This window comes from Heterocephalus glaber, unplaced genomic scaffold (genome assembly GCF_053883595.1).
Source record: "Heterocephalus glaber isolate CG9 unplaced genomic scaffold, H.glaber_assembly_v1.0 deba00000281, whole genome shotgun sequence".
Classification (NCBI taxonomy): domain Eukaryota; kingdom Metazoa; phylum Chordata; class Mammalia; order Rodentia; family Bathyergidae; genus Heterocephalus; species Heterocephalus glaber.
Window position 1 is genome coordinate 20932421 of NW_028258139.1, and position 21449 is coordinate 20953869.

The window sequence follows — 21449 nt, forward strand, 5'->3', positions numbered from 1 at the left end:
CTCTTCCTCTCTGATTAAACCTGTGCCTGCCTTCTCAAACTTCTTGTCCTGGTTTTTAATTTCCATTATCCCGGAGTCTGAGGACCCGTGTTACGATACCAGTCCTGGCATCTTGATCCATGTCTCCTCTCAGACCAAGTTACTCACTATCCATTAAGTGAAACAGAGGAACATTTTTACCGGTTTGTCTTTTTTTTTCCTCCCCACCTTGATTATATAAGCCTGCAATTATGTTTAGCTGTGGAAACTCAAGCAAAACCTTCAAGCAGAATACTGAGTATAAAGTTAGCAGCCACATTTTCCAACGGGCAGAAGGGGCAGAAGGTAAGAAATGAAGTGTAAGTTTCTACTGGTGGTGTTTGCTTTGCTTTTCAGTTCTACTTTTGTGGGACAATGAAGAATCTGAGATTGAACATTTTCTTCTTGTTTTCTTTGACCATGGATATGGGGGTGGGTAGGTGCTGGTAGGCGGGGGTAGTCAGAAGGGGTTATTTATTAAATTGCTTCCAATTGGAAAGTCTCTGCTAAAATTCTGTTAGTGCCATTTTCAGCCCCATTGTACTTTAGATTTTTAAAACATCTCTGGAAATATGGAAATTGGATTGTTTTATATCAAATTAAAATCGTGTCTGTCTAACAGTGTGCGTTATATTCTCTATAAATATTGCATTTTGACAACATGAGCGATTACAAAAGAATCAATAATCAGAAAAACCTTTTAAGTTCTTGCACGAAAAGCAATTAGTGTGGATTGATTTATTGTTATTTATTGTGATGAGATAATTGCCTCAACGCAAGCCATCTTTGAACTTGTGATACCCCCTGGTTTAAAAACATTTATTCTTTTAAATTTTTTAATTTGTCTCTGGCCTTATTTTAAAACCAAGATAGCTTTGTGCTTATTAAGTGATGTGAAGCCTGGCCTTTTCTTTCTGCATCTTTACCCCAGACTTACTTCTTTTCCTGTTTTGACTAACTGTGGCTGGAGCTATGTCCCAACCGCTTGCTTTTGGGTTTGAAAATCCTTAAGAGATAGGAAAAAAAAAATCATAAGAATTTTCTACTCTAGTATGAATAGTGCCAAGTGGACTTTCTCTTGAGACTTCTAGCTTTTGAGAGAAAGTCTGCCTCAATTGTACTTGCCCATGGGGACAAAAAGAAGGGAATGATACTCATATTCACAGTGATATCCTGTAACCATCAGCATTACCTTGAAATCTTTAGGAAAAACATCTTTAAAAGCTAACATTTGGGAACACAAGCCATGAAAAGCTGCTTTCCTCCTTTTGTTCTTTTGTGTGTGTGTCTTTTCATCTCTCTTTGCTTCTACCTCTGTGTTTTTCTTTCCACTTGGCTGTCCCCTGTGACTCTGCATGATGAGCCTCTTTGTGTACATGTCATTTTGGGGCTGACAGGTGTACCCCCCCACACACCCTGGTAGTTCCATGTGCTTTGTTCCTACTCTCCACTGACCTCAGGGTAGAGAAGGAGGTGAACAGGGGTATTACAGATGCAGATGTTCTTTGGGAATTTCCCTTATGAGCATCACTATATGTCTTATGAATATGTGTATTTTTCTTTTTTCAGTGACTCCTGTCCCAGGCCAAGTTGCAAATGTAATTTGAGCTGTTGGTCCAGGGAGACCAATTTTCCTCTTGCTGTACGGTGGGGAGCCTCATGTGGCTCTGTTGAGTGACTCACACAGTGCGCACACTGGGGATGTCCACTGTCCATCTGTGAAATACTTCAGTCTCAGCCTGGGTCATCAAGCAGGACATCCTGAGAAGGACATGAGTTTTATGGGGTGACCCTGGGAGGGTAGTGGGTCTTGGGATTCAGAAGTTCAGTGTGATGAAATTTCTCCAAGTAGAAAATAAGTTTCTCAGGCACATTAACATTAAGTAGCAAGGTTAGCCCGACAGATAGCCATCAGGAGTTATGCTTTTGCATGTTTTGTTTTAAGAGTCTCTAATACCCAGTTTTCCTCTGGCCACAGTGGGCCAGGTATAAGACATGGCATCTGCCCTCAGGAAGCTTTATCTGCCTGGAAGAGATAGGCTAGACTCCTGCTAGAGGATGTAAAGGCAGTATTTTCTAGAATGTGTTCCATGGGATGTTGGCAGGTGTCATATGGTAGAGACACAATGTGTACTGATTCTCAATTTATTTGACCAGTCAACCCTCTTCCCTTTTGCCAAGTGCCCCTCCCAGCACTTAGGTTTGTGCAACAGACTTTGGGAAATACTGATTATCGGAGAGCCTATAAACAGAGAAAATGGTGTAAGAGGTAGTTTAGCTGTTTCGCTCATAAGTAGGCAGCTAGAAAGGGACAAGGCCAAAGATGGAGCCATGCTCATCAGCCTTATAAAAAAAAATATAGCACGTAGACAGGGTTAAGGGTTAACTGAAGCTGTGTAGATCACTAAGCTCAGAAATGTAAAAGCAAACACGGGGAATTGATCACTGTAACTGACCCTCACCCCCTCCCTGTTACTCTAATCTCCTTATATCCACAGCAAGATTGCTGACTGGCCTGGCCAGAGTGCATGATGAGTGCATGACCACTGTGTGCTCTATTTCTCTGTTGTCATCTTAGAACATAGGCAGTCCATACTCACATTCTATAGGCTAAGCCACCTTTACCTGTTATGGCCAGAGACCGGACCATCTGGATATAAAAGACCCTAAACAAAGAGGCAATTCTAGCTACACTTTTTGGAACCCTTCTGACTTCTAGGAGCTTCCTTTGTTCTTGTACTTCCAAAAAACACTCCTCTCAACTACCTCCTTTGTCTGAAATTTTATTCTTCAATTTGGTCAGACACCAGCCTTATTTGGACATTAAGAATAGTATAGTAATTCCGGTAGCTTCTGACCATTGTCAGAGGTAAAGCGCAAATCTCATAGATTGCTACAAGCACCTGCCAGCATGGCTGAGGCCCCATCTCGGCCTCAGCTCCATACCACCCAGTGCAGCCTGCACGGCCTGCGCTGCACTCTCCCCAGGCTCAGCCTGCACCTGCCCTTGCACTTCTTGCTGGACTTAGCTCTTGCATGGTGCACCAGCCTCTCACTTGCTCTAGGTCTTGACTGCAGAGCTTTATTTTGTAGCCTTATTGACATCTGGCAGATGATATGTTCTCTTGTTTATGAAGCTAGAACATAAACTCAGTGAGACACTGTGTTTTAGTTTTGTTCACTCTCAGCATGTAGGCAGCACTTAATAAATGCAGTGGTTCCTCTATTCATGAACTTGATTATTTCCATCATTCTGGTCCCAGACTGAGTTGGATGAGAACCAAATCAAATGGTTAGGTTCAGTGTTGACCTTATGGGGAAATTTGATTCTGTTCTTGTCTAGTTCAGTTTGGAACCAGAATCATGAAGAGAACTGAGTTTCTGAACTATGTACTTGTTTTGGGAATGAATGAGAAAGACTAGACTGTAGAACTTTAGTGTCATAGATTCATAACAGCAGTTTTGGGGTGTGGGGAGGAATCTTGAGCTCCTTCCAGAGCCCGGGATTCAATGAATCTTTCTTTCTAGAGCCCTCTGGGCCATTCACTGCATTCTCAGTTCATTGTTCTCTGTCATTATTCTTGGTTCTTTCTTAGTACATGACTTGCAACTCTCAGTTCTTCCTTCCCTCCTTGGAGTATGTGAATGCCTTAGAAGTGAATCACTATGTCCTGGGGAATCAGCAGGGTTCATAGGGCTTTTTAAAAATTTAGCCATTGTGGTGTGTGAGGCCCTGGTTGATGCCAACAGACCACAAAAAGAAGCTCGGCTCAGCTTACTCAGCACTGATGCTTAGCAAAGAGCAAGTGTAGTTATCTGTGTGTTATTTTCCTGTGTTGAGTGTAGTAACCCTTGCTTCATTATTGTGTTTTGTTCAAGAAATCTCAGTGGTGATTCTTGTAAAAGGATGTGTGTGTAATCTGTTTCTGGTATGTTATGAACATTTATAGAAATGCAGTCATGATTGGTCTTTGGTTTTGCAGCGGTGTTAGCCCTCTTTGACCTGCAGTTTTTAGAGGTGGCTGCGGGAAGCAGATATCTTCCTAGGCAGTTCTGGTAGTGGTGGAGGGGTTGGTGTACAGAGCCAGGTCCCCTAGTTGGGAATAGGGAGGGCCAGGGAAGAAATGGTAGATCATACTATGAGAAGATTAGATGCCAGAGATACCATTGTGAAAACAATGCCATCTTGTTGATGCTGTGAGAGTCATTGTCTGCTTTCATTACACCAATGAATCCAGGTTCCTCCCTTGATCTCTTCCTCTATTGTAGCAAATGTAAAGGTGAAAATTCTCAAACTCCAAATGCACATTTTTTTTTTCAGGTGAAAGGGAATACCATTTGTTTTGTTCCTTTAGATCAGGTGATTTGCACTGAATTTCTATGTTTGAACAATGATAATAATTTGATGAATCTTTCTGTATGCAGGCTGCTCTGTTTATATTATCACTAATCCTTCTGATAAAATGAGCAAACCACCCCAAGTTTACATAGCTGGTAAGTGGCAGAACTCTAATCCAGTCCAAGTTTATCTGCCGTCAGAAACCCTTGACAATCAAAGGCCATGTGAAATGTCCCAGGCCACAGACCTCTTAATGGCAATCTCTGGAGAACCTGTCCCAGCAGCATCTATTCTGACTCTGTTGTTCCTGAAATAAAATCCAGGTGACACTTCAGTTCGAAGCTGTCACATCACCCTTTTCTTTCCAGGCTCTTATGAGAAGAAATTATCTCATAAGTCTCAACGGTAACTGAATCAATTGTGGGATGGAAACAGTGCCAAATTCCAAGTTCTCAAGAACTTAGACCCTGAGCTACCCCTGGTCCAGCTACATCCTTCTCAGAGGGACTTTGTGCTAGCTTGCGTTTTAGGGGATTGATGACTACTTCAGACATTAATGAAAAAAACTCCATCTTCGTGTTGAGTTTTTTCAGCTGCAGAAGCACTCCCATAAATCTTATAGGTGTCCTATCACCAAAGCCCCAGGGAAGCACTTGCATAGTCCAGTCCCATCCCTCTACCCATGTAACTTGATTTAAGTTTGGCAATGCTAGAGTTACACTGAAGATTTTCTTTGAGCCTGTCACTCCTGGTGCAGTCTCCCTTTTGGACATTTTGGACTGTGGTGGATGTGTTAGAATACACTTACAGTATCAGTGCAGTTTTTATCACATAGGTGAAAGGAAATACACTCAAGAACAACTGTGCATGGACAGCTAGAGGCATTGTTGTCCTGTGTGTTATATGTAATAGTGACTACTGCTTGGGTCCTCTGTTATTCTAGGTATTTCACCTAAGTTACCTGTCATCCTCATAAAACCCTGTGCTTGGGGTCTGTGCTACACATTTCCCCATTTGGTTATTGATTTCTTCTTTCTGTTCTTTTCTTTACTTTTCCTATAAAATAGGCTATATATCCAGGTATACATATTGCGTATTACATGAATGTATGGAATAAAGACTAGTTATTAAGTGAATGGTTGTGTAGCCATTCCCCAGAAATGCCCATTGCCTATCATCCATTAGGCCCCCCTCTAGGGGGCCTTCCTGAGGCCACCTGTTCTCTATCCAGAAATGACTACTATTTGGAATTCACTGAGATTTGGCTTTTAATTTTTTTGTCGATGTACCATCCACATACAGATCTCTAAAGAGTGTAATCTAGTGTTGTGTGTTTTTGAACATCATAATTGTATATGTGGATTTACATATGGATTATATTTTGTTCCGTGTTTGTTTTGAGCTTTGCTTGTTTGCTGAGAATTGTGTTGGTAAGATGAAACTGTTCTTGCATGTGACTCCATCACTTGTTTCTTTGCAGTGTAGCATTCCATTGTGTGATACTGTACTGTGCTGCCTGCACCCAGTGTGATGTTTGTCCATTCAGTTGCAGATGGATGGAGGGGTTCTTTTGTTCTGTTGCTGTCGTGAGTCCATTCCCATGGACTGTCTACACAGATGTCCTGGTGTATTTGTCCTATAGCTGCTTTCCAGAGGGAGCACAGCAGTTCGCAGTAGCACCTGAACATCCTTGTCACCAGGCTGGTGGACATGTCGCATGTGATTTCATTGTCACTCAAGTGATTGTTAAGGAGGCTGAGCTCCCTTTCATACGTTCCATGGCCATTTAACTTTCCTTCCATTTCCTCTGCCTCCCTTCTTCCTTTTCAAGTAGTTTCTGTTCAACTGTTTCTACATTTCTCTACCTGGTGATTTTGCTGTTTTCATATTCATTTTTAGACTCTATATATTTTGGGTATTGGTCATTTTCTGCTTGTTTATATGATGCAAATGCAATCTTTCATTCTATGATTTTCAGTCTCTGTATAATTTCTTAAATGTTTTAAATTTAAAGTTGTTCTTTTAAAACACTTTCTCCAGATTCTTAGGGTTTCTTGTTTTTTCTTTTGAGAGTTTACAGACTAACCTCACAAGAACTATTAATTGAAGGAGGCTGGTGATTTTCTCCTTTCCATGTAGCATACAGTGGTACTAGGGTGTCAGCCTGTGCCTAGCCTTGCCCTGGCTGCCAGAAAAGCATAGATAAGTGTGTTCTGATGTGGACTCTAGTCAAAGGGTCAGAAGCCTGGGGCAGGTGGACGTGTGGAAAACAGTTACTTGGCAGAGGGGTAGAGTCAGACTTACCAGGTGCCAGGGCCAGATGAGGAGAACTTCCTCTTCCTGAAGGGAGGAAGGTTGGTTGGGAGGTTTCTGAAGGGAATGGAGGGAGTGACATGTGAGGCCAGACTCTTGAAGTGTGAAGAGGTTGTCTGGTGAGTGTTTCCTCTCTTAGGAACTGCAAGACAATGCACACACACATTTTTAGTGAATTGGGGATAAGGAAGATATTGAACTCAGCAATTCTGCCTCAAATCTAGGAAGCCTAGTAGTGTTGTCTTCTTTCAAAGCATAAGAGGAGGCATTATGTTGAGAACGAGAGAGAGAGAGAGAGAGAGAGAGAGTATTCAGAAATGTAATCCCATGATTTGTGCTTTAGGGACCGAAGACTTGCTGCTTTCCTTGAGTGAATGGATCAGCATTGAATCTAATTTGATGAGATAGTTCATTCAGACAAGTTTGGCTGATGTTCACTGTCACAAGACACATTTCCTAAGACAGACGTATCCCTTTACTGTGATGGCGTCGGGTAGTGTTAAAATCCATAGATTCTTTCTTGAGGATATCGAGAGAGAAAATGTAGAAAGGACCAAGGTCAGAAGCGCAGAAGTGACGTCTGTGTGCAACACCACAGAGGGGCTCGGAGGGCGAGGAACAGCCCCCTGAGCTCTGAAAATTGATGGTGGCCTTAGCCAAGTAGAAGAGGGTGAGATACAGAATGTTCTTAGATCGAATAGGAATAGCTTGAAAACATGAGTAGAGGCTGGAGGAGTACATGGTCTGGAATGAGTTCCTGCCTGGGACCTACCATGCTCCTGGCTGACTCAGGTTGGGGACAGGAGCTCATCTGCAGCTTTGTGCATGTCTCCCCCTCTTTCTGAAGTACCTTGTCTGCACCTGGATGACTTTCTTACAGATGTGGGGAGGTTGTCTGGGACTCTGCATGTCTCCTCCTCCTCTAGGAAGTACTAGCTTGTACCTGTTCTGTACCTGAGCCTGTCTGTGGATTCTGGGCAGATTGTGGAGGCTCTGAGCGGGGACTGATCCGTACGCTTGTGGGGAGAATGGCCGGAGGGGACTGAGGTGAGAAGGGCAGTTAGGAGACTTGACCCTTGTCTGGGACATGGCAATGTGGGAAGTACTGCTGACACACATTCTGGGCAGGGTGAGAGTGAGAAAGGCCACAGTGTGGTTGGAGCCAAGTGAACAAGGTAACTGTGGAAAAGGACATGGTCAGAGAGGTGGCAGAGCAGGCAGACCCTGGCCCTGGTGAGGAGGATGGGTTTTCTCCTGGCGTGCACAGGGAAATAGAGAAGGGAAGTGATATGGTCTACATTTGTAAGAGGTGATTGTCCAGAGGCTGCTGGGGCAGAGTCAGTGTGGAGGCCGGGAGACCGGGTTGCGCTGCCCAAGGGAGGTGCAGACTCAGCAGGTCCCGGGCCTCAGCACGGGCCCCTGTCCAGATGCTCTCTGAGCCCTTGCCTCCGTGCCACACTCTTCCTCCATGTGGAGTGCTCTTGGGCAAAAGTCCAGTCCAGGGCCTGGGTCCCACTTTTTATGAAATAACACAACAATATTTATGTTTCTGATTACTTTCACAATGCATTCTGTTGTAGAGAGCCTAGACCAAATGGCAGTGTATGACCAAAACATAAGACATAAGCCTAGTTATGCTTGCCACTAACCATTTTCCATATTTTTCTCTCATTTCCCATACACCTACAAAAACTCTGGGCACCTTCCTGGTCTTGAAGGTGAAGAACTGGTCTGGATGTACTGTTTAATCAGTCCTGAGCCTGCTACCTGCAAGTGCTGTCCTGTGTCTTCAGTGTCCAGGATCAAAACAGACCAGAAAACAACCAGGAGAAACTCTGCCCCTGCAGTTGTATTTTCGTAGGGAGAGTTGGTCAAAAGCGAAATAAGCAGCAAACCCTGCATTGTTTTAGAAGGCAGTAAATGTCACTCGAAGAAGTTAATCAGATGAAAGCTGTAAGGAGTGTGGGGCAATGAGGGACCTCCCTGAAGGTGGCACTGGCTGTGATCTTTGTCCTTGTGGAGCAGGAGTCTTGCAAAGGAGTTCTCCCTGGGAGAGCCTGTCATTGTCTTTTACGAGAAATATACAGGGTGGGAGAAACCCATAGGAAATTAGGAATTCTAGTACTGTGCTATTCAGGGTGATGGTGGAGAAAGAGGACAGGGAAGGGGAGGAGAACTTTGGAAAAAGCTGAAGCACTTTCATGTTACACTGTCTTGTGTCTTAGGATGATTGCATGCTGTCAGTGTTCTCTGGTCCCCTGATACACTGTGGGGCTCAGGACAGTGCCTGATGTTATATGGCTCTTAGGTGATAGTTCTTGGAGACCCTCCAGCCCAGCCCGTGTACTCTGAGGAGGTTTGAGGCCAGACCCGCAGGCACACCACCTCCTGGCCTCAGCTCTTGCTTGCCGTCAGTACTTGGTTAGCTTCAGTGTTTGGAAACAGTGGTTGGTTCAGCTCTCAGCAGAGGGCCTGTTGGAGTCTCTAGTGAGAAATTTTAGGGTCATTCATCTGGAGGCTCCCTCCATCTGACCTCCTTCCCTCTCAGGCATGTTTGGAGATCAGTTTGTTTTCCTCCTTCTGCAGCCTGTTCATAGTTGCATTTGTGGTCCTGTCTTTATGTTAACCAGGCTTCCTTTCTGCAAGCTCTAGGCTTGGCATCTCTGATTGTGGGCAGTTGAGGAAAGAAGTGGGATTTAGTTTTCTCAGTGCACTCTTGCCTTAGCAGGTAAAAATGAAGCTATCTCCTGAACATTTCGTTTTGTGTGATATAACTACAACTTTTTTTTTTTTTTGGTCTTTGTAAATCTTTTGGAGATTTTATTTTGTTTTTTGGTTGTTGTTGCTGCTGTTTGATTTTTATGATTAATTTTCTTTTTTCCTAACAATTTTGTGTTCACTCTGAAAATGACAATGGTGACAATGACAGCTAACATCTACAAAATCCAGATTGTGTGCATGGAGCTTTACATATAGCATCTTTCTTGGTCCTTATAAGAACTTCTGAGGTTCTTACATCCATTTTAGAGATGAGAAAACCGAGGCACAAGAAAGGTTTAGAGATTTTCTCACAGGCACCTTGGAGGAGATGGTGCAGCTGAGGCTTGAACCTGCACTGGCTTCAGAGCCTCTTTGCCTTTTCCAGGGGAACATTGTTTTTCTTGAACGGTTTATCTTTAAACTCTTCCCTGGTTTCATTCCCTTGCTGTTCTGTAGTTGTGAATGTTAAAGTCACCATGCTCTCTGAATTCCTTGAGCACACTTAGTTGGAGATGTTTATTGTTGTACTTCAGCTTGGCCAAAGGCTGTGGAGTCAACTCAACAAGTGCCCACTGGTCAACATCTGCACTTGTACACTTTTCCACTTGTGGGACCTTGGACAAGTCACGTGTCATAGATGTAGTATATGGAAAGTGTCTCTTCACTGTCTTGAACTTACTGACACCTGCATGTGGTCCTGCATCTGGTTCGGATGATGTGATGACTTCACAAGTGTAATTCTTCATCAGTAACTCAAGAGATGACTATGCAACTGCTGTGTTGGTACAGCCATAAAGTAAACCACACTGACTCTACATGAGGCAGATCCAAGCCCAGGAGCTGTGGGAGAGGCTGGCTCAGTCCTGAGGGGTCAAAAAAGCGTGGAAGAAAGTGAGAGACCTCAAAGCTTAGACCTGTAGGACACAGAGGCAGTATAGGCAGCAACAGCTTCCCCCACAGTGACCTCACTGTGATGAGTGGGAGTTTCAAAAGCCTTCAGAATGACTGCCAAGAACAATGGATGGAGAAGAGATCAAGGTTAAAGTATGGACTTTCTCCAAAAGAAGATTCTAGAAAAATCACTCTGGCTGCAGCATAGAAAATAGAAACATAGGGGTAAAGTGCAAGTGTTGATACAGGGAGACTGCTGCTGTATTAATCTCATTAGACATAATGACCATCTCCAAGTTGAAGCTGGAGAGAAGTGGTGGGTCAGAGAGCTTTTTGGGATCTGGGATTAATAGGAAATTTGACGATCAGTGTGTGCAGAGAGAGGAAGGGACATCAGCACATTTCTGTCTTGTTTTCATAGTAGGCCACTAGACAAGAAAGAACCCTGGCCCAGCCTTCAAAACCCTCTTTGTGGGAATCCCCATGAGTGTGAATGTGGTAGGAGGGTGTGGCGGGAATCCCTGTGAGTGTACCCTACCTGGTATGTGGGTTGAGGAATCTCTGTGTCAGTGTGGTAGGAGACTTTGGTGGGAATCCTGGGACTGTGAATATGGTGGGAGGATTTGGTGGGAATCCTGGAAGTGTAAACATGGTAGGAGGGTTTAGGAATCCCTGTGCCTGGCCTGCCCTAGTCTTTCCTCCAGTCCTAGCAGAATGCATGGCAAGTAGTAAGTCTTCAAGAACTTATTTATGAGTAAAAGACTTATTTTAAAGTAAAGATGAGGGATTTATAAAGGATATTTTACATAAGGTGATTATATATTTTGCATATATTTGATTATGCATTTCCAGTGGATCATGGCCCTGGGGTTGATTGTGTGAGAAATTATTATTCCTCAGATTCAAACGTCAGTGTTAATTTCTCCATTCCCTTTTCTTCTCTGCCGTTTTCTTTCCTTTCCTTTATCCCCTTACCTTCTTTCTTCATTTCTCTTTTTTTCTCTTCTTGCTTGCTGTGGGGTGGATGGAAACTAAATGATGATTGGCTGATTGGCCGTATCCAAGTCTGAAGCCTGAGATTACCTTTGTGGCTATATGGAGAGGTCCTGCACTCCTGACCAGCAAGCAGGGCCTGGAGTATTCCCACGAGAAATGGCCCCTTTGTTCTCTTTGTACTCTGGTGTCCACTGAACACTGGGGCATGTTTGTGAGCCTAAAAAATGACTCCAAATGACAGAAAGGCTACAAGCTCAAGATGAATGAATGTTTACTTAAATGCCTTCAGGACACAATTTAACTTGATTAGTAATGAAATATACTACATGAAAATGTTGTGACCCTTGAAAACAAATTTTTAGGTTAGATCCCACCTTATCAGATCGTCCCACCTTATCAGAATTCTCCAGTCTGGTTAATGGCTGTTAAGAAATCATAGCATATGAGAGGGACAACACTATTAACTAAAAAAGTGCAGTGTATCAAAGTCATTTTAGGGACTGATTGTGTAGTGCAGTGTCAGAGAGCTTGCCTAGCCCTGAGTTTGATCCCTAGCATAGCAAAGAAACAATTTTTTTTGGCATGGTTGTAGGAGTTATTCACAGCCAATGTGTAAAGGGATGCAGTTTAGTATGGTTGGGACAGTGCGGTTGAGACTTTTTGGAGTGGTGGGAGGACCCTCCTGCTGGGCGTGGGGACCATCTATAGGCCCTCCGTTGGGGATAGGAATGTTTTGGTCATGGAGAATTGGGGATGACACCCTCCCAAAAGTTTCTCAAGCCATAGATAACCACATTAACAAAATGTGAACATATTCATCCCTCAGTATCTGTGAGGATTGCTTCCGGGATCCCCCACAGATTCCAGAATTGTTAGATGCTTAATTCCTTTATGTAAAATGGCACAGTATTTAGTGTAACTTAAGCACCTCTTCCAATATAATTTGTCCCTAGATTATGATACTTAATCCAATGTAAATGGTAAATGATTGTTATATTGTACTATTTAGGGAATGATGACAGAAAAAAGTCAGTGTGTACTTGTTTATTATAGACATGTTTTTTTCTTTCTTAAATAGCTTTGGTCTGTGGTTGGTTGAATCCTCATCTACAGACCCTATGACTCTGGAGGGCTGACTGTATTATTAAAGATAAAAATGATGAGGCCTGTTGTATTTTATACTTCCCCAGGCACAGTTGTACTCTCTGTATTTGGCATCTTGTTGAAACCCTATCAGACAGGCATGGAAGGTTTTTTCCTCCCGTTTCACAGATAGGCATGGAGTTTTAATGCCTCAGCCAGGGTGACCCAGCTAATTACAGGTGAGCCCGACATCTGACCAGGATCCCTGGCTCCTGGTTCACTCATGCTGCTTTTATCCACCCTCGGCTCTTGTTCAGTGTAACGATGACACCTCGCCATTGTGAAGGGTCCTCTATGCTACAAAAGTGTTCACATTCTAATAATGCTACTTCTAATGACGTCCACCTCATGCAGGTTGCAGTGATTCTGTGACCTTTTTCTGCACTTGGATCCAAATTTACTTGGAGGCCAACCTGAATTTGGTTAGTCTTATTTCCTTTCTTTTCTTTCTGTTTTGTTTGGTTTTTTGAGAGTGTCTTTCTGTGTAGCTCAGGCTGGCCTTGAACTCACAGTGATCCTCTTGCGTCAGCCTCACAAGTTCTGGAATTATGGACGTGTACCACCACACCCAGCTCTATGTCTATTTTTGTCTTCATCATCCAGGTTATTAAACTAAGGTGATGAAATTATGATTTGTGTCCCTACAGATGTCACCCACTAGCATCTTCTGGTTCTTTCTTTGTAATCATTCTCCTTCATCCTCTATGGAGCGCTATGGGCCCATCTCAAAGAGATGGCTTCACATTGTAGTCCCCAAGGTCACATCCTCACGACCTACTCAGACACATCCAGAAGTGTGCTTTCCTGATAACTTAGGCATCTCTCAAGGCAATCAACTTGACAATCAAGATTTACCATCATAAACTCTGCCATTTAGTGTAAGTCCATGACAATGGTGGCATACGTGGTTGTACAAATTAGCCTGAAGTCTTACCTGGTGAGTCTCCCTGCTTGTTATGATGGCAGTAACCAAAGCAAATTCTCCCTTTACCAGAAAGCCATCCCTGTTCTTTGACTTTGTAATTGGTTGCAGTCCCACGGCCTTGAACATTCATTCAGCACCGGCCTCTCATCTGTTTTAAAACATTCCCCAGGTCCCCAACTCAGTGCTAAGGGAGATGGAATCCGCCTCCCTTTAACATGGTCAGATGTCTTCTGTCAGGTCTTTCGGATCCCAGTTTCATTTCCTTTCTGTTAACCAGAACAGTGAATCCTCAAATTGTGGAGAAGTATATTTTAACATTATTTTTATAAATCACTATACTCATTGTACATATTTGTTTTCATGACATAAGTCCAAGAACTTGCAGTGTTTGAGCATCACAAGTACAATTGCAGTTCTTTCAGCTCACATTGTAGATCCTTTGATGCTGCCTTTTGGAAACAGAACCATGACCTGAAGCCCAGCTGTGCCCCGTGTCCTCTCTCTGTGACTTTCTGGATTCAGCTTTTGTTTCACTGTGCTACTGAAACTCCCCTATAGGCTTACCAGAACCAACCCCTCATCTCCAGGCCCAGTGAACACAGGTGAGGGCTCTTCCAGTTGGATTTGTCAGTGCACGGGACTCTGCTATTCCTCCTCCCCAGAAGGATGGTAATCCTTAGACTCTGACTCAAGGGCCCTCTGATTCTCCTGCTTATCTTCCTTCCTTGCTGTGCTCTATCCTGCTCATCTTCTTGGACTGATTCTGTATCCTGGGAGCTGTTCCCATCCTGCGCTCTGTCTTACTTCATTTGGATGCCTTCCGCCGTAGAGCATCTGTCACGTCACTTGCCTGTGGTCAGATCTGCGTCTGCAGCCCAGAAGTGTCCTCTGAGTCTTAGATTCACATCCCCAGCTACTTTTATAAGCAGCCCTTCTGGATGTCCAGGCCTCTAGAGCCTCTGTCTTCTCTGTAGAACTTTCTGTAGACTAGAGGCATTCTTTCCCTCTGTGGTCCAGCTCGAACGTGGAGGCTCGTTTAGCCTCGTGATCTCTTTCCTCCCACAGATCATTTCAACATCCACCAGGTGATTTTCCCTCCTGCATCTCACTGAAAAGCTCTCTTCCTTGCCCATGTTTCTGTTCTTCTGTCTCAGTTTAGGCCCTTGATAGCCCTCATCTATACCACTGCAACAGCTGGGTAGTTGGCTCCCCGCCTCCAGACTTGTTCCTTTCAAATCCATCCTCCATTTAGTTTCCAGAGTGATGTTTCTAAATGTGAAATCAGCCTGGTCATTTTCCAGCCTGAAATTTGCTGGTGGCTGCCATTGCCTGACACTTTCCCCACCACACACACAGCACACTATGGCCTCCCTGATGCCCACCTTTGTTTCTCCACCTCCACAGGCCTCCCTCACAGCAGTAGTCTGTTAATTGCTTACAGCTCTCCCAGTCCACCATGGGATTCCTTGTTTCTAGAAGTTGATGGTTAGATCTGAGCTGTTATGTCTGGGAGATCCAAGAATGCCAGTCAGTACCCCACCCAGTGGAGCTTTAGGGGAGATGGATACTCAGGAAATTCTGGCTATGCTGAGACCAGACCATTTCTTTACAGTTGACTGTGGCCCCAAAATCCATCACAGGCTGAGACTGAAACTTTGGGCCAGTTCCTTAATCAGCCTAGGCTTCAGTTTTCTTATCTGTAAAATGGGGATAATAATTGTACTTAATATATGAAGTTGTTGTGAGACTTCACAAGAATTAATGGATGAGAAACACTTAGAACTATCTGACATATGGTAGCTCTTAGTAAACATTAGATAAAACAGTATAACTGTGATATTAGATCTTGTTACTATGGTCAAACTCCAGGGAGGCATTGAATGGTACCTGAGCAGTGGGCTCCCTGCCTTGCTTTTTGATTCAGTCTCTTTTGGACCACAGTGAGGACTTAGATGCTTTGTTTCAAATGAGCTTTGCTGGCGCAGCCTGTTTATATCTTCCTCCCAACTCTTGGCTGGATTCTGGCCTAAAGCCTCTGGATAAATAACTTCCCTTCTGAGATTTCCTGTCATTTGCTATTTGTGAGTATTTGACGTAGAAACCAAGGTTTATGATTTAGTTTGCCTAGATAGCATTTAATCTTTGCATTGATCTTTAAACCCAGAAACTTGAATATATTCAGAGAATCGCAAAGGTACCCCATTTATCACTGGATCTCAGGGTCAGAGAACAGTGCCTGGTTCAGAGTGGGAGGTCAGCAGATATAAGCATCAGAGATGAAACCTCAGGACATGTGGTATGAGTGACACAGTTGGCCATTGCTTAGGGTCCCCTTGGGCCTTTCCAATGCCTGCCTCCACCCCTTGAGGTGGCCACAGCCCTGTGGCACTCCCTGCTGGGCTATGGCTGCAACTTCCAGATCAGATCCAGCGGTGACTCGGTTACCACAGTGAGTTTCCCAGTGAAAGATAGAAAGGTTGCCAGGGTTAGAAGGGAGTTAGAAGCAAGACCAGTGACAGGCAGTGTATTCGTCCATACCCCAGCACTGCTTTGCAGTGAAGGAGTTGCTGAGGAGTATTGTGAATGCCTCAGAACGAAGCTCAGCGGACCACAGACTGCTAGGTGTGCCATAGAAGGTCTTCTAGGATGGGAGGATTTGTCCATGCTGAGCATCTCCTCTATCTTTAACAACTGAAAGTTTTCAGAGAAATCAGTAGCTCAGAGATTGATTTCTCATCTGGCCTCATCTTTACATTTTTTTCCTACATGTTCACATTTTGGGCATTTTCATCCTCATTAGCAATTCTACTAAAGAGTGGGATGAGAGTAAAAGCTATTGAGACTCTTATGAGGCAATTTATCTGCTTTTCCATAAGGAGAGTAAAATTGGCTCTTGAGTCTGAAGTTAAGTTTGCAGGATCATTTTTTATTTTAATTGTCCTTCTTTCCCGCCTTGGGTGTCCACAGACTGCCCCACGTTGGGAGTGTAATATTTTCAGTTTTTCCTTTTGATTTCTGTGTAAATTCTAACTACCAAAAATAATAACTTCATAATATTTGCTTATTTAGAGATGAAAGCACTTGAAAATGGTTTAGCTTTTATTTTAACTTTACAATAATCATATATTGGAATTTTGGACCTTTTGTGCTCTGCTCATGCGGCAGATGAGAAAGCCTGACTAATTTTGTTTTTGTTCCATGTCCTTTTGTTTAGTAAGCCACTGTGAGCCAGATCACCAGTATTCTCTTTCATAAAGGACTGAATGTAGTAATTAAGAAACATAGAGCATCCTCTGTCCTGAGTATCGTGGTTACTGTTCTTGTTTCTGAGACAAAAGAACTGATACTCACAAGTTAAAGGAGACAAGATTTCTTTCAGCTCATAGTTGGTTGAGGTTTCAGTCTGTAGTTGGCTGGCTCCAAGGCAGAACTGCATGGCAGAAGGTCATGGAAGAGGAGAAACAGTTCATGGCAGGGCAGGCAGCAGGCATCAAAGAAGCGAAGTCACACAGCTTCTTTCTGTCTCTATATTCATTAAGGCGAAACCACTGAGCTAAATCCCCGGCCCCTATATTCATTAAGGCTACCTGCCTTTGGGTGGTGCCACCCACACCCTAGGTGGGGCACCCTTAATTCCAGCATCACACACCCTAACCCGTCTACCTTCCAAACTCCCAATCTGTGGCCTTAATGTAGGGCATTCACTGGGAAATGTATCAAAGCAGGTTGGCTCACTGGATTGACCACCCTGCATCTTTCTGTTGGGGAATAGTCCTCCTGAGGGTGACAGCATTCCCTTTATAGGCTGGGAGGGCACCCTTCTCTGTGCCAGAATGGTAGGCAGTGAAAGATAGGGACAGATTCTGGAGAGGTCCTTAGGAAGACTGCAGGAGGCTCAGTAAGTGGTTGAGTAGTAGAAGAGAAAGAAAAACCTAGGGTAACTGTCAACTTCCTATCTTAGAGTGATTAGCTGATTTAGCAGAAAGAAAGGAGCCTGTAGTTGTATATTTATTTGAAGTGCCTATGAGACATTCCTGTAGTGATATCTGGAAGGCATTCCTGTCTGTGTTTCAGAAGAGAGGTCACAATGGGTGTGCAGATCCAGCAATCAAAATGCAAAAACAATAACAGGAGTCAGGTCCAAAGACAGGACCTTGGAGAGAGTCAACCTTGACCATCGGGCCTGGGAAGCAGATAGGCAGTAAACTCAAAAGGCCCAGAGCACTGGCGGGAGAACTTAGCAACAGCAGTGTCTCTCTGCTGCAGGGGGAAATGGCAGCAAACTGATGCCTATGGGCAGGGTTTGGGGAGATTCAGTATGAGAAGAGATTTCTGTTTGCCTAGAGATCTCAAACCCTGGGAGGGAAGATGAATATGTGAGGGCCATGGGTGGAAAATGCTCTTTACAAGGGGAGGGTGGGCAAGAGTCTATGAAAAAGGAGAGAAGGGACTTAAGACAAGTTTTTCCTGCTCATTTTCTTTTTTTTTTGGTGCCAGGGATTGAACTCGGCGGGTCCTTGCGCTTGCGCAGCAGGCGGCGAAACCACTGAATCCTGCTCATTTTCTTCCCTCCCCTCCTCCTCCTCCTCCCTCTCTCTAGATTCAAGTACATTGTAGACTTGAAAGGAGGAAAGCCCTGAAAGACACTGGTGAACACTTCAGAGTAATATGGACATTTCCTCTATTTGTTCACTTCATCTTCAGACATCACAGTTGCTGTATCAGCTCTTTTGCATACTTGAGGTGAAAATATGGATGAATTGGACAGTCAGGGAGTTTAGTGATGCATTGGATCTCAGACACTCAAGAGTTGTGGTAAAATAGCTGATAAAAACAATGACAAGTGCTTGATATGCCATCTTATGTATCAGTTTATATCATTTGTTTCTCACTAAAATCTTACAGAGTAGATATTACCATCCCCATTTTTCTGAGGAGATCGGTGCCTAGAGAAGTTTCACTATTAGTCTGAAATTCTGGTGTTGACCAGGGCCAGTGTTGAGATTCAGTTTGCTCCATCTAAACACCATACCACCCTGAATGTTGGGGCCGTCGTGAGCTGCTCTGTGCATTTCTTCCACTCCTGCTGGGCACAGAACCTGTTGTTGCTAAATGTACTTGTGTGTGAATTGGGGCTTTCCGTAACACCCTCTTAGAACTGCAGTGTGTGGCTTAAGAGCACACTGCTATCTTCCTGGCCAGGGGTAAAGGAATGAGATGTGACATCCATTGCCCAGTCAACAGCTAGGTCTCCCCAAGAGACCTCCTCAAGAGGCCCCAGTGGGCATCTCTTCCCCTTCCTCTTGTTACTTGTCTCCTGAAGCAATGTGCTAGAAGGACAGGGCTGTGAGCCCATTCATGTCCATATCCCCAAAATGCCTCACTTTGCCCATGGGTTTGGGGTAGATTTTGCAGTGTAGGCCATCTCAGTGGCTGATGCTGCACATGTGCATGCTCCAGGTAAATGCCGCAGAGGGGTCATTTGGCTAAGAAGCAGGACTCTCAGGGAATTGATTGTATTGGGAAATGTCTTAATGGCATTTACTTAAAAAGTGATTGATTACTATATTGTATTTTTCCTTTTATGTCTTTTTTAAAATTAAGTTTTATTGGTATATGTTGCCATATGTAATGTTCACATTCATCATAGGGAATTTGTAGCCACACATAATATAGCTTAATTCTTTTTTTCCATTCCCTCCCCTCCCTTCAATCCTTCTTCACTTCCCTTTTACAAAACTTTGTTTCCATTGTTTTCCTTCCATTCCATTCTTTTTTTAAAAATTCCTATTCCCTTCTGAATTACTTTTCTTGTTGCTGAGACAAAATACCCAATACCCAAAGTTAAAGGAGGAAAGGCTTATTTAGCTCACAGTTTGTAGAGGTTTCAGTCTATAACCGGCTGGCTCCAAAGCAGGGTGGCATGGCAGAGGGGTATCGCGGAGGAAAAACAGTCCATGGCAAGGAGGTAGGAAACAGCAAAGCAGCAAGCAGCAGATCTTTCGGTTCCATATATTTTATCCAGGCTACCCGGCCTTAGGGTGACTGGCACCCACACCCTTAATTGTAGCATCATATTGTGAATCAATCCCAGGGTCACGTCCTTGAGCTGAGCATCTCACACTCCAGATTCAGCCACCTCTGAAAAGCCCCATCGGTGACCTGTGAAGTATCGGGGGGCATCTAGACACAAGCCATAATGTTTTCCTTCCCTTTCCCTGCCCCTCCCTTGTTCCCCTTCCCATTTGAATATTTTCTTCCTACTTCCCAAAATCTGGCCTCCATTTTGCCCTTATTTACATCTTGGTTTTCTCACATATTGAAATATGCATGTCTAATTTATTTCACTTATAATTATGCTCTCGAGGTGTATCCATTAGCCTAAAAATGCCTCAAGTTTATCCTTCTTTATGGCAGAGTAGTACTGCCTTGTATATAAAACTCATACTTTCTTTATTCATTCATCTGTTGATGGTCATATGGGCTGTTTCCAAGATTTAGCTATTATAAATTGTGCTGCTATAAATATCTGTGTGCATATATCGCTGTGGTATGATGCTTTTAATTCTTTCAGGGAGATACCTAGAAAGGAAATAGCTGGGTCAAATGGAATCTCTAGTTTTAGTTTTCTGAGGAGTCTCCATACTGATTTCCATAATGGTTGTACAAGTTTATACTCTTACTAGCAGTCAAGAAGGGTTCCTTCTTCCACACAGCCTCACCAGCATTTGTTATTGGTTGTTTCTTGTTTTAATTTTTATTTCTTGACTGGCCAGCAATGCTGAACATTTTTTCATGTATTTATTGGCCATTTTTACTTGTTCATCTGAGAAGTATCTAAGATCCCCATTTTCTGATTGATTCTTTAAACTTGGGGGGATCTAATTTTTTTGAATTCTTTATTCTAAATATTAGTCCTTTGTTGGAGGAGTATCTGGTAAAATTTTTCCCATTTTGTGGGGTTTTTTTCACTCTATTGGTGATTTTTTTTTTTTGCTGTACAAAATCTTTTTAATAAGATGAGATCCCAGTTGTTGATTCTTTGTACTATTTCCTGTGCTATCAGGGTTTTGTTCATAAAGTCTTTGCCTACACCTGTGTCTTCAAGAGTTTTACCTATTCTATCTTCCAGCAGATTAAGTATTTCTGGTTTAATATTTAGATCTTTGATCCATTTCCGTTTTAGTTTAGTGCATGGTGAAAGATATGGGTCTAGGTTCTATCTCCAGCATGCAGATAGCTGGTATTCTCAGCACCATTTGATAAAGAAGCTATCATTCTTCAAGTGAAGATGTTAGGTCCGTTTCTCAAAGATAAGGTAGCTTAGTGTGCTTGAGTTGTTTGTTTCTTCTAGTGTGTTCCATTGATCCTCGGGTTTGTTTTTTTGTTTTGTTTGGTTTGGTTTTATTTGTTTTTGCCAGTACCATGCTGTTTTTATCGCAGCAACTTTGTAGTAAAACTTCAAGTCAGGGATTGTGATGCCCCCTGCCTTGCCTTTATTGCTCAAAATTGTTTTTGTTATTCTAAGTCAATTCTAGCGTCATATGAATTTTAGGATTGTTTTCCCTAGTTCTGTGAGATATGCTATTTGTATTTTGATTGGGATTGCATTAAATCTGTATAACAGTTTTAGATTTTTATTTTTGATATCTTGCTGTTTTTAAGAGATGTTTCATTTGATGAATTTGATGATGGACAACCACATCCCTGTTTCTAGATCTGATATCTTCACATTGGTTGATTCTGCTGTGAATACTTTCAATAGAATTTTAAATCTCGATGTCTGTTTGCATCAGGTTTTTTTGTTTTGTTTTGTTTTGTTTTTTATGGTACCAGGGATCGAACTTGGGACCTTGTGCTTGCGAGGCAGGTGGTGGAACCACTGAGCTAAATCCCCGGCCCATGTTTGCATCAGTTTTATGCCATTCAGTTCTTTCCTATGTTGAGCATCATGGTTTCCCTAAGCTCCTCTATTTTTTATCTGAATCTACTCTAGATTCACTAACCATGTTCTTTATAATGGGCATCATCTCTCTATCTATGTAGTTTTTTCTGTTTTGTCTT

The 21449-nt window shown here is 43.1% G+C and overlaps 1 protein-coding gene across 50 annotated transcripts in view; it reads left to right on the forward strand.

The window, feature by feature from the left end:
- Window positions 1–21449, forward strand: part of Zfat (zinc finger and AT-hook domain containing) — a 346969-nt gene that overhangs the window by 268416 nt on the left and 57104 nt on the right. Inside the window, exon 21 of one of the 50 annotated variants that reach the window (XM_087184096.1) lies at window positions 222–442. The exons of the other annotated variants lie outside the window; for them this stretch is intronic. Coding sequence (XP_087040222.1) covers window positions 222–335 — 114 coding nt within the window. The 3' untranslated portion in view covers window positions 336–442. Of the gene's footprint in view, window positions 1–221; window positions 443–21449 lie in introns of those variants that run through there. 50 annotated transcript variants of the gene reach the window in all.